Source organism: Neodiprion pinetum, chromosome 7 (assembly GCF_021155775.2).
Source record: "Neodiprion pinetum isolate iyNeoPine1 chromosome 7, iyNeoPine1.2, whole genome shotgun sequence".
Classification (NCBI taxonomy): Eukaryota; Metazoa; Arthropoda; class Insecta; order Hymenoptera; family Diprionidae; genus Neodiprion; species Neodiprion pinetum.
In genome coordinates this window covers 8,322,325-8,341,939 of record NC_060238.1, presented here as the reverse complement: position 1 = coordinate 8,341,939, position 19,615 = coordinate 8,322,325, and the positions used below count along the sequence as shown (strand labels likewise).

Below are 19,615 nucleotides of genomic sequence, written 5' to 3'. Positions count from 1 at the left end.
TAACTGATCTACTCTGCGTACGATATACGATAGATGATGAATAGATGTCCAGCCACATTTGTGCTCAACTTTTATACCTGCTAGTCGTCTAGTTTCGCAGATTTTGCGAATAGTGATTGGCCTTGTCCCTTGAAGAGGGAGCACGGTAAATCGCGTGATTTGGTTGGTTTATTGGTACGTGGTGGGGTTACCGAGTGTGTCGCAAGATTTGGGCTCGTTCCGACAAGCATAATATTTGGGGAGCTCGGGCTGACCGTCAGGTGCCGGTACGCCGGCAAGGCGTCCCGTCACAATACAGTTATGCAATAACTGTGTAAAGTTCCTCTTCTCTTTCCCACCCCCGCCACCCAATTTGTACATCGTTATACAATAACTAGATACAGTTATACAATAACTGTGTACAAATTGGGTGTCGGGGGTGGGAAAGAGGAGAGGAACTTTGGAGGCGGAGGAGGGAGTGGGTTGGGGGTAGGGAGGTGGCTGCTAGTGACACGTTGAAGAAATTTTTCGTATATTTATTAATTTTTTCAATTACGCTACTGGTTTATTACCATCATGCTTGCTTGTGTTTAGGCATGTGGGTGATGTGTTTGTATATTTTTCTCCTTCTTCTCCACCGTCTCTCCTTTTTCTTCTTCGCCCTCTTCGCCGTCTTTCTTAGTGTGCTCTCCTTGACTCGTTTTCGCACTTCACCTGTCGCTATGTAATCTAGCATTCAACTCTTGGTTTCTGTATGTGTGACGTATTTTGCGGACGATCGCCAGGATCCTGCAGGGGCCCCGATGCAATCCGGACTACATTATTTGTAAGTTAGGTAGACGTTGAAAGGCCGTTGGTTAGACGTCCGTGTACTTGCTCAGCTTATCACGTAGGAGTATGTTCTCGTTCTTTAATCTGTCCAGCTCCTGCCGCAGGCCCATATTCTGAAAAAATTAGAAGAAAAGCACTAAATATTAATTTATTCGCTTACGATTCTTATTTTGTTCTAAAAATAGGCAAGAATATACATATATCATTTTACTCGGGCCTTCTTTCATCAACAAATTTAAAATCGATTAACGATAATTTGCAGGAAAGACAAGACTATAATTTCAGCGACCTGTCCTTTCTATTATTTTTTCTTTTTTTCTTTTCTGCAACATAAATGTCAAGAATCGGACTTTCGTTTCGTCACAAGTCAATGTGAAGTAAAAACATGCGATAAGAAAGCTTTTTTAAAATAATAATTTTTTTTTCTAGTAATTATTAGTATTCGTAATGTAATAAATTTATTCAGTAAATGCAGAATATTCACTGCTACCAGGTGGCCTCTTCAGAATTTGGGGATCATGATGCATAAAATTGTAGCAATTCTCTATTTTCTTGCAACTTTTTGAATTTTCTTTTGTTTTGGATTAAATTGTAGTGTCTGAGGTAAAGTTATTTGTAAAACAAATGGCTATATGTTTTTATGGAGTAACGAGCAACGAGCTTAGAATTCTGGAAACCTCAATTCCTTCAAGAAAATAATCAATTATTCGTAAATGGGTTTGTTGAATAGTGGATGGGAACGAGGTTAGGAAGAAGTGGAAAATCATGTTGAAAGTAATTTTGTTACCTGAAGAATGAAAAGTAATTGTAAAGAGACACGTTTGATCAAGTGAATCGGTTTGTGATTGTTTGATAGATATTCTCAAGAAAATTAAATTACTCAACTATCGCATTAGACGAAGAAAAGAAGACAACCGATTAAAATTGAATTTAAAAAATTACGATTGAAATGCGAACAAGATGTAAACCTTTGTCGTAAGCTGTTTTGATACATAAAATAAGTTACGTGAAATTCATACAGTCTATTAATTAATCGTGTCTGAAGAAAACAAAGCGCAGCTTTTAAAATGAACGCAAAAATATAGAAATTTCTCAATGAACTCAAAAAGCTCGATACTCGATCGGTCGCTGTTGTCGTACGATTTTTTATTTGAAAATAAATATGCTACCGCCTTGCCGCCGCGTCGGACGCGTTGCTCTACGATCGAAACTAGTCTAGACTAGCAGACCAGATATCAGATGATAACCAGATATGGTCGTTGAAATATCGGATAACCGGACGTAACCTGCACCGCGGGGATCGCCGGCTGCACGATCAGTCGGCCGTGTCGATCAAAACCGCGGGCCGAATTGTCTAAGTATAATATGTACACGTCTGTATTCGTCAGCGATGCTATTCTGTCGAATTTCTCAACCAATCGTTATACATTTCGACCGGCGACCCTGAAACCGGGAGCCCAGAGCGCGTCTTTGCGAGGCGGGACCGCTAAAAATAGCTTTGCTATACAGCCGCGGGATCCATAGACCGCACAATATGCCACTAATACAGCCTGTCACCAATGGACGTGTACATACACTGACGGTCTGACGGTTTTCAGTAGTGTCGTTCTATAAGTGTCTGCCCCCCGCCCCCCTTTATTTGCTGATACGCCATTTTCTATCAGATTAGAATCGTAGCGCGGTTCATTTGAAGTGGGAAACACAGGACGCTCCACCATGTACAAGGTGTTTCCAAGTAAATGCCTCAGTGTGTTGGGTTGCCTACCACTGAGGAAAACAAGTATCGGTACGAGTTATCGGCAACTAGCGCGTTTAAAGTCCTCGTAAGTAAGCTGGAACCGCCCGTTTTGCCAAGTTTTGTGGGTTTGGTCAAGCAGTTGTTTCGTTGTTTGTCACGTTAAAGTGATTATACCACTCGACTTGACTGAAGTGATTATGGAACCGGTAGGTTTGTTTTATCCATATTTGTTCCCCTTGGACGTAGGCAATCCAACATGCTACGGCATTTACTTCAAAACACGCTGTTTGCATAGGAATTGGCTGAAAATGGCGGGCCCAATCAGAAAGTAGTTACGTATTTGTCTGGACATATCCTACAGCGACACTAATGTTCGTTTTAATTGACATACTTTAATCAATATGGCCGAGCGTCGTATTTATTGAAAGCAAGGATTGCGGTTTCAACGGGATTAGTTGTAACGACTATTAGCAAAAATTGAGCGATGATTCTATCTTTATCCGTCACACGACTGATAAATCGATAGAAAACATAAGATAATTTAATCGAGATCCGATCAAAATGGAGTCTGAAAATTTGAAGTGAGCCGTGGGGTTTTCGGTAACCTGTTTGAGTTGGTAGTGATTTTTTTTATTTTCCAGTTTTATTTTTATTAGCTAATTTAACCACAAGTTTCGTATCGTTGCTATTTTGATATGGAGGATCACAAAGTAAATTTATAGGTTGTACTTACAAAATAACCGAATAATTTTCGATTCTTTTACCGCCATGCTGCTTCTAGAATTGTCATACAAGTTGATGCTTTGTGTAAATTTTCAGAGACCACCAGCAAATTTTGTTTTCACGCAGCCCCGTGTGATAGTCAATTTAAGCAAGTCTATGATCTGGGCTTACCTCCTTTTCAAGAAAGCCGGCTCTCAGGGCAATCTGGTTCTGCTTCATGCGGCGCGCATCCCGGGACCTCTTGGCAGCCATGTTGTTCTTCCTGCGTCGCGCCCAGTATTTGTCATCCTTCAAATCATCCGGAACGAACTGAGACATCAAACACAACAGCGTTACGCATTCATACCAGAGGGTGAACCACTGAGAATTCAGCGCTGCTGTTCGGGATTCGTAGGAAATGAAGTGATTGAATGTGACTTGGGTGCGGAAGGAGATGGGCGAAGGCAGGGGACCCATTCGCTCGAAGTAGCTATCACGAAACGAGAGAAACCAGCATAAAGACCGACTCGATGGCCTCCGGTGTCTCTCGTCGCACGCGATTGCCACATCCGCAAGCACTCATGGTCGCTGGAAAAATACTCGGGACGTACATTGTGCAGCGTCGCAAAGTCACGTTTAATGGTATCACGATTATTCTGCAATTTGGAGAACAATTATTTTTCCCGCGTAAATAAGTCTCATCGCAGTGTCCTTCAGGTTTGTTTCAATACGAGAAGTTACTTGTAGATGCTGAATCAGAACATTGAAGTTCCTATAAAAGACCGCGAAAAAAATCTCATGTACCGCATTATCGGTACTCCTTTAACTATCAATGTGCTTTTGGATTGTCATTGTTCGCCCAAATATTCCCCCTGTAAACGACACTACGCTAATTGTGAATAATTGTACACGAAGCAAGTCGCAATTGAAAGCATGTACTACTGAAACACACAACCTATAACTAGTAGTAATACAGTACACACCTCAAATGTCAATAGCTATAAAGCTTCTGGCAATTAGTAGAGAAGTCATTCCGAATTCGATTTCGTTAGAAAGAATAAATGAACTATCACGAAACAGAGTATGGGTTTCACCTGATGACTTGAAATCACTAAAACCCTGAACGTCCGAAATGTTTTCATATGCGTTTGAGAGTTGTCCTGTGCTACTAAATAATGGTTGCATATTTTAAACCGCCTTCAACTTGCTTGAGGGCAAGACATTATCACTGTATGGTGGACTCACCTGTTTCCGAGACTTCTTAACCATCGGCTGAGGCTTTAGTTCCTCATCAGAAAAGGCACGCGTGCGAGGATCAAAGTCTCGCCCGGATGAGGCCATGGACAGGGCTACAAGAGATAATCCAAATTGTATTGTTGACGACGAGTCCACCGCTGTTATCACCAAAAGCGCCATCGAGGAAACCGACAAGGCCCAAGGTTAGACTTATTAACCATAAACCGTCGCCTTCGCAGCCGTTGATCTCAAGAAGGAGGAATAAGAAGTATGATCTCGAACACCAATAAGGAAGGTAACCCAGGTCGATCTCTCCAATTTGATTTCTTTGGTAATAAGCTATTATACACTAAAAACTAAGCGACGCGTATTTGTTTCATCTGCCATTAATCACTTTAAGGGGATAAAACACACCCTCCAAAGTAAGGCATGTCAAGTGACGATTTGGCAGTTTCATCCACAAGAACATTTTTTCAGTTATAAAAAAAAAAAAAACTGCCACATCACTCCTTGACATGCCTAACTTTGGAGGGTGGTTTCACCCTCTTGAACGGTTTAATGACAGATCAAAAAAAAAACACGTGTCGCTTAGTTTCTAGTCTACTACAACATATTACAAAAGAAATGAAATCGGAGAGATCGACCTGGGATACCTTCCTTGTAAGTGTCTTCGCCTCGAAGAGTGGCTCTTCGATACCAGCTTTGCATCCTACTCAATCGGTTCTAGTTTCCGGAGATCAGCGGGGGCGTAACGACGGATCGATGGCGTTATTTTCGGGCAAGTTATCATACTCACTCGAGTCTGCGGGTGATGGAGGGTTCAGCGTGTCCGGCGAACAGCATTCGCTAGGTGAGGGTGACCGTTCGCTTTTTGTCACCTCGAGGTGAAGACCCGCCGGCCCTTGATGTCCGCCTGCTTCAGCATTCATTTTGTGAAGTTGACTACCTGGCATCGGTCCCTGGCCACCCCCGGTAACCCCGTCAACAGGAATGCCGTTCTCCGAGAGGAACTCGTCCAGGTCCACGTACTGAAAATAAATTTTAATCTCGTTTGCAAGCTCTCCAAATGACGTGACTGTAATACGGCTTTTCAGCGCCGCTGCAGATCTTTTACTCGATGGTCTTCGACAGCTCAACTCTGGAGAGCGTGCCCTAGTAGCGTTGCCTTCAGTTGCCTTTATGCTGTACATAATTCCCTGCATGCGTGATTATTAATAATATCATTATCAACAATGAAAACTCTTGCAGAAAGTATTTTTGACTCTATCAATAATTTTTTGTATAGTTTTTCTTTGGTTATAAAATTTTTTACGTATACTTCACAATGTCTGAATTCATCGGTGTTATGCAACGTTATGAAATTTATAGGTTATCAGCGACGATATCTCGAGATCGAGTTACCAGATTTCAATGATTTTGTTTACAATCGACGCGGCTTTTCCAAACTTAGAACTTGTTGGATTTCGGCTTTGGTCGGTTCAGCGCCTTTTGAACTATTTAAACAACAAATTCCAGTAAATAAAAAAAAAAAATTATGATATCTCGAGAATGGATAAATAGATTTGAACGAAAGTTGGTACCGTAAGGTTTTTTGAATCACTGAATCAGGAATCGAAAGTCAAATTCACAAAATTTAAATTTGGCATATTCGATAAGCTAAGAAAAGACTAAAACATTCGGATTTTTATGAAAATTGGTACTTGAAGGTTTGTTCGATGATTGATCACGAATCTGAGGTCTGATTTACGAAATCTAAAATGGTGAAGAAGTGAGAAAAATATTCGGATTTTGCTTGTTATTTGTTTTACGTGTTTAGTTATTCAACAGGCAACTATTCTCCATGTCGAATCAGAATACATTTTCCATTCCGACTAACCACTCAAGGAATGTACCGCTTCATGAATACCGTGAAAATAATAATTCATCGATCTGACAACTTGATCAATATTACACAAATATTTCTAACTCATATGATAAACTACTAAACGGAAGTGAAGCTTACGATTGTAGCTAATAGTGTAATTTTTGGTTGCCAATCGGCGAAAACGAATAAGAATATTCTTTACGCAAGGATAAAGTATTCTTGTATAATTTATGCCCGAAAGCTGGTTCAAAAGTTATAGATGATATTGCATTTTTCTTGTGATATTAGATCTCTTCTAATCTTAAGCAGTACACTTACCACGCAGGCTCGAGTTCATACCGATAACCAACGTTGAAGTATATGCACTAATTTATTGCCATGTTTAAACTGTAGTGTACAACTAATTGTAAAAGGCGTAATCGCGAAAACCAGGAATTTGGATATTCAAGTTTCATTTTCGCAACTCCAGACATTGTGAATGTAATGGGAAGATTGCTGTTTACAACACCTGAATGTTGTACATTTTAGTATTTCACTCAGCTTTTATTAACAATCCACAAAATAGCAAATGTGTGCATGGCAGCACGGTATAAGAGCGAGTTCAAAACAAGGCTTCAAAATAATACTATGAGTGACTGTGAGAAGAGTTCAGGAACTATCGGCCGTAGAAAGGGAAGCTGCTTGAGCATTCTTTCAATTGATAACTATTTTCAGTCTTCTCCGAAGAATGAAAGCCTTTCAGTGAGATTCAATGACTTCAGGTGACTTTGATACCTATGGCCACAAGGTTCTAATTTAAAATACAAGGCTGACAAGCTGTTAAGAAAGCTTTACATACAAATTTCCGGCATAACCTAATTATTCATCAACCACTGGATTTTTCATTTCGTCAATGGAGTGGTCGGCAAAATGTTCACTCGTTTGCTTGAAGTTTGCTTTCAATGGCGACAAAATTGAAACCACAAGTAATTGTATTTGACGAAGGCTGACAATAAGCTCAATTCTCAATATTGAATTTTACCACAGTCAGTAACATCCCCGATACTGGTAAATTATACAATAATAATACTAACAAGGATCATCGCATGGTAATCGTGACTTCCATCAACCAAACAATTACGTCTTCCCCTCCTACGATCAAAGACAACCCGCGGTTTTGCATCGCAGTATGCAATCGTGTAAAGTACCAACTGTATAATCACAAAACGTCGAACATATAGTTGTCCGCCTACTGTTAATGACGCACATATGTAGCATTACGACTGCACGAACAACCTTGGCTGATGGATTTCTAACAATACTTGTTAACATGGTCAAGTGAAGTTCTCGGCGAAGATGTGTGTAGAAGTCACTTTGGTCAAGAATTGCGTCAACGAGAAACATTCGATGGACCAAACACTGCACATCTCGTCACTCGTCATTCGGGTGCTTTTGGTACCGATAACGTTACATGCACTCACACTATTCGACGGCAGATTTGTTCGAGTAACGTTGAGGTCAAGATCAAACCAAGTATTGAAAAATGAAATAAACAGCGTAGAAAAGTGGTGAATTTGTTCCTATGGACTTGTGTAGTCTCATGATTATTTCATCCGCTTTTAGTTACAGTTTTTCTTGTATTTCTTCCTTTCCTTTTATTTTTAACACCATTTTTAACTCTTTTTTTCAATATTTTTCGACAATCAAGATGCCGAGACAAAACTTTGATCACCCAAGTGTTGCGCGTGAATTAGTCGAAAAATGAATGATCCTCGCGGACTAGTTCCACGAATACGAACACGTATCTTCGAGGCTCTGACTTTCTATACACACTATGTTCAAACTGTCCGTGTAAATAAGATTACAGTGATCCATGGAAGCGGAGACCTTGAACTCTCGTTGGCCGAATACACCGATAAAGAATGTGATCGCATGTGAATTGAAATACGTACATAAAGAAATCGGGAGTGCAATTTGCTTTCGACGTTGTTTCGTACATCTCGCGAATTGCATGTAATTATTTCCAAAGTATATTGAAATTGATGTTTAGTCAGCAGAGAATCGATAATTGCAACCAACTTTTTTGACATTCGTTTTTCTAATTGATTCAAATCTCGAATGTTTTTTCTTTTTTCGTTTCAAATACAAACACTTTTTTCAGAAACGAGTACACGGTAACCTGGAAAGTGAGGAACTTGGTGGATGAATCTTTCGCCTAAACCATCGCAATCAAAATTAGCGAACAGAAAAACGGAAAACTTCAGTATATAAATCTCTAGAACCACCTGGTATATAAGCGATATCTTCGATAGACTCAACGCAAACTTGGAAATGCATTCACGTCACTTCACATTCTGTCCTAAAACCACGCTTCGTTTATGCTGATACGTCACCAAGTCGAAGGGCAAAAATTCTACACGTGAAACAAAACAACCACGTTGAAAAAAAAAATACAGAGTTAATCCGTAAAGTTTGATATCCTGTGTTATACAAAAGTGCGCAAGATAGACACGGGTCTACGGAAAATAAAACTGTCAAATGAAAATAAGCTAAAAACAAACGTAGAAACGGGAACAAAACGCCACAACAGACGGGAAAAAGAAGCAATTGTTGTTCTTGCGGTGACGGGTGTTACAATAATACAACATTTACACACATGCATTTGCAGTTTTGAATGTGTGGACGGGTACTCTCGAGCAAATTTGCGGTACCTTGTTAGATCCGGAAAGTGGATTTTTGTTTTATCGACGTTTCAGCAACGGTCGGTTACACAGATTACGCTCCGTGGTGTAACTTGCCTAACGCAGCCAAAATATAATGCTTTGAAATATTCCGTGTGTACTGAAGCAGTTTAAGGTAATAAATAAACGATAAGAATCGTAATGCGATGATTTGAATTGCGCTCGATCAACATTTGCGATCAGGTAAATAGACACAATCACGATTCTTGCAAATAGACTAATCGACCCATTAGAAGCATAAATCGTTGTGGCATGTTGAATACAAAATGTCTCGCTTGTTAGCTGAACAATGATTTGTAGTGTGTTAAGTGACGGAAAGTATCCGGGTATGTTCCACTTGTACGCTGATTAATATCGGTAATACAGTTTCAGACTCTATAATTTATTCGCGCAACATAAATAGTGAAAAACGGCTTTATACTCACTCACGCAATGAAAGATTACTGAAGTGGTGCAGCTACGAATAGATCGTTATTTCCAGTATCGGTATTTAAATTGGTTTATCAATTATGGTTATATAGTTGATACGAGGATTCCGATCAGTGCGATGAGATTGTAATCACCCGGTGAGTTGAATTCTCAGGGTCCGTATGCGCGGGCAGAGGATGTGAACACGTATCTCATTGACACACGCACACACACACAAGCATGCATGCACGACTGGATACAAGCACAACTAGGGAAACGGCACTTTGGTTTCTTGCGGATTGAGTTTGACCTAGGCTTCTTACCGTATCACGGCTGTATACATACATGATTTAATACCTTCAGGTCGGCATCGTAGGGTAGCGTTTTGTCCCAAAGGTTTGGTCCTAGGAAGGCGGCCTGCGCCTCCACATTACCCCACAATTCTCCGTCATCTTTTTTCTCCTCCGGTATATCTTTCCCTTGTTTTCCTGCAACAACATTATTTCAACATTGGTTAGTTATGTCATGGGCTACAAAAACACGTGACATTTTTTTAGTCCAGTTACTGGCATCTCAAATTCAATCTGAAAAAGACTTTTTTCTGAAGATCATGCCAAGCTTTGGTCAAAAAAAAAAAAAAAAAACTTCCAGTTATGAGCTTTAATAAGAACGAAAAATCGATGGTAAATTGTGAGTAATGTTTTTTCGCCCAAGGGCAAATCCAATTCAAAATACATAGGATCGCAGTTTTCCCCCATAATAATAAAGACGATGTTCTAAAAGTTTTATAACTTTGACACAAGTTTCCTGATTTTTTATTTTTATTTTTTTATTTTCAACAAAGTAAATTGTGAGAACAATTATATTTCACAAATAATTAACCTCTTATAACTCAATTGTTGTTTTATCGCGTACGGAATTATTATTTATATCCCATTTCGATGTTCACTGACGCAAATTGAAAATTTTTCAATTCATTCGTTTGATGTTAGTGAAATAAGTGCGATTGACAGTAGTTATAAATAAATATAGAAGACGAATTATTTAAAATACTTCAGTTCAATTATATATTAGGTATTATAGATCCAGAGAATTCTTACTGTTGAGCACTGTAATTATCAATGGAATCACCCAATATTTGCAAAATCTCAATATAAAAGAACACTTAATGCACGCTTCACCGTCTTCGAAAATCGAACTTTCATTGTAAATACGCATGGTAAAAAAACTGCCTAAGGAGACTGAGGCTCGCGATTCTGTACGTAACGAAAGTGTGGTTCGGGAGTTGGTTTTTATTAAACGAAGTGCAAAAAAGCGCAGTTTTTAATACTAGGACATAAAAGTACTCTTTTCTTTACTCCGATAGTCTATATTTATACTGTCGCAGAAACGATTACTTTGCGTATAGAACGCAGACAAAGGCGCATAAACCAGTGTGGTATTACATAAATAGTACATTTCGTAGGAATACTATCCGTACGAGTTTCGAGCCGAAATTTTTATCAAGAAATTCAAGAAATCGTGACGAGATTGCAATTTTGAGGTTAAAGTGCTAAAAATACATTTTTGGTTGTATTGACGCGGTAAAGCAGTTTTGAATCCATATTACTTTGATGAAAATATACTGTTAAACATAAGAACATAAATGCGATGAACCCGCGACTGTAGAGTAAATTCCGCCAGATTTAAGAGGGCGCCCTAATCAATTTGGACATTGTCGTATACATCCCCAAATATCGAAGTCCACGTATCCTTAATGCGAAAGAAAGCTTAACAAACCCATTCTATACGCTATTCTGTCAAAAACACTCAAATACATTTTCATTAGACGCAGCGATAAAGAAATAGCATGTATTCTATGAAATCGCAATAGTAAACCAAGAGCCTCCCGGTAATCCACCGAACCGCGTTTACTCAAAATTTGCGATGGGTTACCGGCAGTACACACTTAGCGATACCCTAAGTTTGATTAGTTCTTGCACACCTAGACCACAAATTGCCGTGTCACAGTATAGGTATAGTTTGTTCCATATTAGTAAATCACATTTTTCACATAGATCGATTGAAATGAATCTTAAGTAACATAATTCCGATTTTCCAATAACGCATTTAAATTTATTTGTAATTACACTTATGGAACTGTCACATTCTGTTTTTGATGGTTTATTTGCGAATTCTTCCGATTTTTAAAATCAGTGTTGATTCGTTTGTAAATCAGATCAACTCGGTTATAATGCATACCATCAGTTAGAGCTGCGATACATTTATTACCGCTGCCAAGGAATGTTGTGACTAAATTTACCAATTTCAATTTCAGCGTTTAATCTATGTTTATTAATTTTTTCTGTCGACACCTTTTTTTTTATTCAACAATAGCGGCGTTACATTCTCAATTGTGCAATAATATCGCCAATACTTGCAAGCTTGAAGTTAATTCAATCATACTTTGCAATTTTGAACCAAGAAACTCGATACATTCATCGTTTTTCTCGCCAGGCAGTTATTATTATTTCCTCAACTTTTTCACTTCAGCCTCATGTGAAAGTGACTGCTCGTAGAATGAAAAAAAAAACTTGTCATCAAATATTGTACGCAAAACTTTTACTTGTTCGTCAATTCGTGACGTCAAGTTATTCAAATTGTGCAAATAAACCTATGTTTCATCGCCTCAGCTTCTCGACACACACGCATACCAAATGATGCTAATAACATCGATACAGATTAGTGTATTTGATTTATTTTATCCATTATAGTCATGTCGTTTACCTATTGAAACGTTGGTGGAAAACAGTGAAAAAATTGACTGCTATGTAGAAGGGTTGATTATGTTGTTGAAACGGTAATCAACCAGGGGCGTAACTAGGCTTTTAAGGGTCCCGGGGCAAGGATGCAAATTGTCCCACCTGGATAAATAATGAAACATATTTTTCTGAAGAATACATCTGACAATACAGTACGAAAACAAAAGAGTAAGAAATCGTGATTACGAATCCGAATTAAGTATTACAACTTCATTTTATACCCACTGTATTGGGCGCCCGGGGGGGGGTGGGGGGTGGGGGGGGGGGGGGCATTGCCTAGTCACGGTCCTGTAATCAATATATATGTTTCTGCATATTGAAATTGCAGTCCTATAAAGAACGCCCGGAGCTCCCCGTATTAAGCGTAAAAAAAAGTCGAGCAATTCGTCGTAGTGCAAGTCTTTAATGTGAGCTGCGAATAGCGCAGTGAGGTTTGGACGAGGGTCCAAGGAAGAAGACAGCTAACTAACAACAAGTGGTGGTAGGTAGCCATTGGCGTAGCTAGGAGGGGGCAGGAGGGGGCAGGAGTGGGCCCCCCCCCCCAAGAATGTTAATATTACTTATTCGTAAGTTCATTACAAGAAATAAGCATTCAACATATTTTAATTATAAAAAAACAAAAATTAATAGGAGCGTTTGCTGGGAATCGAACCGCGGACTCGGTCCGCGCAATAAAAAAAAAAGTGTATGCTTCTACCATTATCACCACCGCCTCAAGTGAGAATGTGAGGCAGTCTCAACCAACTCAGCCACTTTTCTTTTATCTTCTAAGATCGGTTTTATAATTGGTTATACAGTAGTACTACTTAAGGGTGCTCTCTGAGAACTTTTTCAGATTATTTAATTTACTCATTTCGGAAATGGTTTTTCTTAACCCATATATCATAGAAGTTGAAGTCGGACAAAAAAATGTTTGCACAAAAAAATTTCGTTTTCCCATGACCTATTTAATACAATATATATCATATTTTTGATGGCATCAAAAAGGCTATTTAAAAGGGGTAATAAAAATGTTTTACCGAACAAGGTGCATTAAGGTACATCTGAGTTCCTCTTTTCCATGAATTATATAATGCGATATATATTGCGATATATATACGTGTATATATCGCATTAAATAGTTCATGGAAAAGAGGAACTCAGATGTACCTTAATGCAACTTTCTCGGTAAAATATTTTTATTACCGGGCAAAAATTAAAACTGAAAAAGTGTTGAGCCAATTTTCAGAAAAAAATAGAAAACTAAGACTTATTTAATTGTGTACCTACTGAAAATAAACTTTAAAGACTCGTCACTAGATTAAATAACAATGAAAAATTAATTGATTATTTTTTAAGGTATTGCCAAAGTTGAATATTAATGTCAACATTAACGTGTGATTAAAGTAAAGCAAGTTTCATATTTTGTGTATTACGTGATTATTGATTATTATATAAATTTCATTTGAAAAGAGCATGATTGTGGACAAAGCTAGTTTTTCAAGTCAAGCCGGTCCCTCCTAGGCCCCCCCCCCCCCCAGGAAAAAATGCTGGCTACGCCCCTGTAGGTAGCCGGCAGTTGGCGGCTTTAGCGTTGTTCCTACGTATGGAGAACTCATAAACGGTCGCAGAATTGTGTAGTAATGGCAAGCCGGTCGTTTGTAGCAACGCGATAGTGGCGGATAGGTTACAGCCGCCGCGTGTTCGTGTGCGCCACAAGAATTGTGTGGTGGTAGGGTCGACTGTCAAGGCCAGTCGTGACTAGCCTCGTCACAACACACCACGGAGATCTTTTGCTGCCGCCGCCGTGCCGCTGCTATCGTCGCTTCGCACAAAATTTACAAAAATATTCTGTACGACGGGGCAATACGCCGAATTTACATTCCAGTTTCAGGAACGAATAATCATCTTGCAGGGGCGCTTGTGTAACTGTTTTTTTAAATCACGCACCCCCTTTTTGAATGACAGGGTGTATAGAGTCAATGACTTATCAAATTTCCTGATATCTCCCGGGTTTTCCAGACGAAAACAACCATTTTTCCAGGACTCGTTTCAACCTAACTTCACTAACAACACCTCACTTTGGACATGCAAATTAGTTGAATATTAAACATCACACGTTTTCATCGTAAGTTAAAGTAGTCCGATTTTTCTGTGAATTCAATTTGGCTTAAACTCAACTGCCAATTATATCATTAACCCTTCGAGAGTAACGTCATTTTGACTACCCTTAAACGGTAACGTCAGGTCACTCGTGGCCGATGCTTAAAAAAGAGCTTTAAAATGCTTTAAAAAATCTGAAAAAATTCATGGTGACTCATTAACTATCCTAGAATAAAAATAATTCACCATATTGCCGATTTTTTTTTTTTAATTCTGTATAATTAAATAAGCAAATTAAAATGTGTCGAATGCTTTTTTTTTCAAATAGCCATAATTTTTGATAAAATTAATATTTTTTGATGATCCGAGCGGGAAATGAAAGCTTAAGAGTTGTACTTCAACAAAAAAAAAACTTGAATGGCCGTACGAATGGATGGAATGCTTAAGTTTTGAGCATGAAAAATCGGTTTTAAAAAATGGGTAATGTACGAAATTTTTAATAAAGTAGACATTTTCATATTTTTCAATCAATTTATTGATGAAAATAACATTTATTTTTAATTTTGTAATTTTGACATGAATTGTTTAAAAAAAAATTTAGTAGAAAAATATAAGAGATTGGCCTAAAATTAGACGCAATCAATGCATGTATCGTATCTGTGGTCTTCGCAGACAGGCTTGCGACATTTGCTGCAGCACAAAAAAGTCTTTCTATCCTGTGACGGTTTGCACTTTTCGCACTCATGTACGGTAACGTCGGGTCACTCGTGCCTTTTCGAAAATATCTCTGATCCTCACGACGGGTGGTAAAGGATTACGGCGTCGGCGCTTAGGGATCTAGTAGCCTACTACAATACAATTTTTTCCAGCACAGTTCGGCCGGGCTCCCTTCCCCCCTCCTCGAGCTACCAATGAGAGTTACTTTTGCCGAGGCACGAGTAACCCAACGTTACCGTTTAAGGGTTAAACACTACAATTTTAAACTAACGGAAGATTAGTATTAACCATTCTTTCGAAACATGAAGGTAGAAACATCAATCTGAGGATATCAAATGTTTTTAGTACTTGTTTATATTTTTCATAAATTTGACGTAGTACTTAAAATCAATTTACCAATCATTAAAACCCCACCAATAACGATATTTTTCGTCATTCATATACTCTTTTCTCGTCTCACGGAGAGTAATTTTATACATTTTAAAGAATCTTCCAGTAGTGAGGAAAAAATACAAAAATTCCAGTACACCTTCTCGAATACCCTGACATTTCCCGGTTTTTTCAGTCGCGTGTAAATTACCTGACAATTCCCGGCTTCCAGATTTCCCTGACAGCTAGACACCCTGAATGACCAAATGAAATTAAAGCTATACTTAAGATTTATTTCAGGTTGGGTTGGGTCAACAGACTATCCGCGATACATGTGATTATGATGTTCTAAGTATATCTTAAGTTATGGTTAACAGGGAAGGTTGAGTGCGCATGCGTCGGCACATGCACAGATATCACACGAGTTAAAGCGGTCCAGTGCACGGCACGAACTGCTGCCAACCTATTTGACCAAACGGTTTCTAACCTCTTGCGTGACACCTGTTGACACACGCACATACTACCCCTCCATCCCCCTCTGCTCACTATAAGGTCGCAGTATTCACCAGGCTGCACTGTTAACAATGTTCATAAATTTGCCACTTATTTACTGTACAAAAATCTGCTAAATGTAAAATTTAGTGTTTGAAAGAGAGTTACTAGGCATTTTCATTACATTGCAATCAATTTTCTTAATTTTGCTTGGCTTGATTAGAGAGACGCTAAATTTCTTATATTTGTAAATTGACTATACATTTACTGTACGGCAGTTGAAATTTACTAAACATGTTGCTGAGTTTATGTGACACGTGTACAAAGAAGTTCGATTAGAATCCGTTGAAATTAAAAATCTATTGTGGCGAAAGGATTTAATGTACCTGTATTGATTTTGCTCTGCCATTTCGAATATCCCATAACTAGATTCGGAAATCACTTGTGTGGACTTTAAATTCTAAAATCGCCCCGAAGAATTTTAGTTTTACTTAATAATATGTTAAACGTACTGTATTTAAAAAGTTTCTTAACAGTTATTGGAAATTTCGGAATCTCCTTGTGAATCTTCTCAACTTGAGTATCAGGCTTAAGCAAAACCCAAAGAATTAAGATAAATTTTGGAATTAGCAACCAAATTTTCGATTCATGAAAATTACACCGTAAATTTACTCACATGTTCTGAAAATTGACTGAGTTTGGATAGTGAATACGTTTGTAAATTCACTCAGAATTGTATTTTGATTAGGAATTCTGAAAATGTCTCTAAAATGCGGCTTCATCGATGCAGTTACTGAAAAATTGTTAAAATGATGTTTGTGCTCAGAAAAGGTCGTCGTAATCAATTATTCATCCATTTTTCATCTACTTTTTTCAGTTCACAGTTTTAGTATACATTGACCATAAAGTTACTCATTTCGTAAAATAAATTTAGCACCCTGCAATTGAAAATTCCTGTGTTGAATTGGCAGATTCAAAATCGAATAACGGTAAAGTGTATCTATGATATTTATCACATGAATTTTTCTTAATTTTACTAAATAGTACGGTTATTTCACAATTCTGGTTTTGAAATTACTTACCACACGTACAGTAAATTCACAATACCGAACCCGAATAGTACATCTGCTGCAGGGATAAAGCTTGTGTAAGATGAATAAAAGGTCTCCGTGTAAAGATTTATTCCAATTAATTGGCAGGAGAGACTGCAGAGTACGAGAATCGCTGTCATGTTTTCAAATAACTTCCATCCGCAACAGGGATAGAAATAGTTATTCGATGTTCCATGTAAACATTCAAAAGCATTTGGAATCCATTTTTCAAATGTTTTAACAATGAAATATCAAATTGAAATGCCAAAAGAATGAGAGATACGTCAGAAACGGAAGTTCAACGCTCATTTTAAAACACAACGTGGTCTATAAGGGATAAGCTTCAAGCTTCTAATGCTCACAACTAATACCATAACGTAATGCTTTCATTTCTACGCAGTATGGTGAAGTTTTGAGTTTGTTTAGTTTCTCTCTCGCTGTAAAGTAGCCGTAACAAAAGTTCGAAAACTGGGTGCACCTCATTTCATGTATTACAGTTTGAATAGTGTAATGATTTTGAAATTCTAATCACACACCTTGTGATAATTTCTGCAAATTGGCAATGAGAAATAAATTAGCGGAAAATTCCATTGGTGAGCTGACCGTCTCTCCATTATATCTCTAATAGTTCCGTTGTGCATTGATTCACGGCCAGTATATTCTTCCGGATGCTGCTATTTCTTATTTCTCATTTTATTTTCAACTTTTGTTTCTACTTTTGAAAAAGTGAAAGAGAGAGACTCGTTTTTAATACATAATTGACAGAAGGCGCAACTGAATTTAAAAAAAGTGGATCTTGATGGTTACGACAACCCATTTCATCTTCGAGTTTATCACGATACACGGAAGAGATATCACTTTGTATCTTACGTAATGATCGTCCTGTTAAAGCGGATCTTGAACTTTAGAGCCAGTCGATGTATTCGTTATTGATATGCATCATATTAGCGATTCATCATCCTTCTACTTCATCCTACTTTTTCAACGATAAGAATTCAGGTTTGCCTACGCGTGTAACTTTCTGCAGCTATATTATTTTTTAATTGTTTTGTACAGTGATCATTTTTTCGATGCTACCTATGCAGCGGTAACGAAACAGTTCACACGATATAACTTCACATGCTTACGTCCAATATTTATGTACGTATTTGCATGAAAATCGATACACATAATATGAGTATCCTGTTTGATCAACCTCTTGTGATAATTCTTATCAAAATTATAATAGGCATATCCTCCCAGGTTTCTTACTTATTCCTTACTTTATACACGTGAAGATTTTGTAATTCAATTATAGCTGGAATACTAATTTGAAAAGAATGGTCATCACGTTTGAAATGCCCAGTTACTGTTTTTGGTCCATCATCTTGAACCTACTCATTTGAATTTTAGATTTTCGGAGCTAGATTCACTACCAGCAAATTCAAAAACCGTACGAAAGTAGTTGTCATCGGGGTTACATGACGTTGATATTTCATGCTCCATCTGAAATTTCACACGTTTTAGATTAAATTGTGAATTAGCGACTTCAATAGTCGCAAATCATCGAAAATGGACTTTCTCTAAATTGATGTTATATTCGGAGTCTATATCCATTACATCGGAACCAGCATTCCGAATTTTCAAAATTGTAATTAATGTTCATTATTAGGGGACCTCTCATAGAAAACAAGTTGATTGGAATAGCTGGAATTCATCCGAATCAAACTGTCCCTCTAAATAAACTTCTTTGTTAAAGCCAGCCAACTTTTATTTTGATCACTTTTCTGCATATCCATTAGAGTGAATTGATCAGAATGTAACACCTTGTACATGTATATGGTGATCGGACGTCGCATTGTTGTCGCAGCCTTGAGCGTCCCCGCGTTACAAACCGGCAACAATGAGATGCACAATACTGTTTCGTGTTCAAAAATCGGTATCTCGAGTCGTGAAAACAGCACTTGCCAATGCCTGCCCATAACTGAGAGTTAGAAGAAAGCTGATGTTAAAAAGCCTCACACCATTACTTAACTCAGTTTCTCTCTAGTCGGTACTATTCCAATGGATTGTACAACAAAAAATGGAGTGTATAAGAACCTTCGTACATCAATTAATGACTCGAAATGGGCGTGCGATCATTTTCGAATTTGGATCGCTTTGTTTCACTGAATAAATCAGAATATTATTGTGCTAATCACGGGACGATAACCACAAGAGATCAGTGATCGCAACTCATTACATCTCCGCGGTACAGAAAGGTCAATGACCCAATCGTACCATTGACAACCCTAAAAGTGTAAGACAGATTTATGATACAAGGAATTTGTAAAGTTGATAACATTCGTGCCGATTTGGGTGGCAAAAGCTTTGTTTCGTGGTAAAAATCGTGATGGTGTTCTATCAGAGTATGATTCAAGCACAAGTAGGAACTTTTGAGATATTGGCCGTCGTCTTCGAAAGACAATAAAAGTTTAAAGAATAGCGTAATAAGTAAACATCTACACTATCACCTTGTGAAATTGCTCATAGGATATTTGGTAGGCATTTAGAATTTTTTAACGACACTATTCAGGGGCAAGATATAATAATTGTTATGGGGATTG

At 38.1% G+C, this 19,615-nt stretch overlaps 1 protein-coding gene across 18 annotated transcripts in view; it reads right to left on the bottom strand.

Annotated features, from left to right (window-relative positions):
- Positions 1 to 500: 500 nt before the first annotated feature.
- The window catches only part of LOC124223834 (PAR-domain protein 1), a 236,833-nt gene continuing 217,718 nt past the window's right edge, over positions 501 to 19,615 (bottom strand). For 10 of the 18 annotated variants that reach the window (XM_046636151.2, XM_069137869.1, XM_046636153.2 and 7 more), the window contains 5 exons: positions 9,824 to 9,966; positions 5,283 to 5,514; positions 4,496 to 4,644; positions 3,443 to 3,580; positions 501 to 923 (listed from right to left, as the gene is read on the bottom strand). In XM_046636151.2, the coding sequence (XP_046492107.1) occupies positions 837 to 923; positions 3,443 to 3,580; positions 4,496 to 4,644; positions 5,283 to 5,514; positions 9,824 to 9,966 (749 nt within the window). In that variant the 3' untranslated portion in view covers positions 501 to 836. The remainder of the gene's footprint in view (positions 924 to 3,442; positions 3,581 to 4,495; positions 4,645 to 5,282; positions 5,515 to 9,823; positions 9,967 to 19,615) is intronic. The other 8 variants (XM_046636139.2, XM_069137866.1, XM_069137867.1 and 5 more) reach the window with 5 other exon arrangements.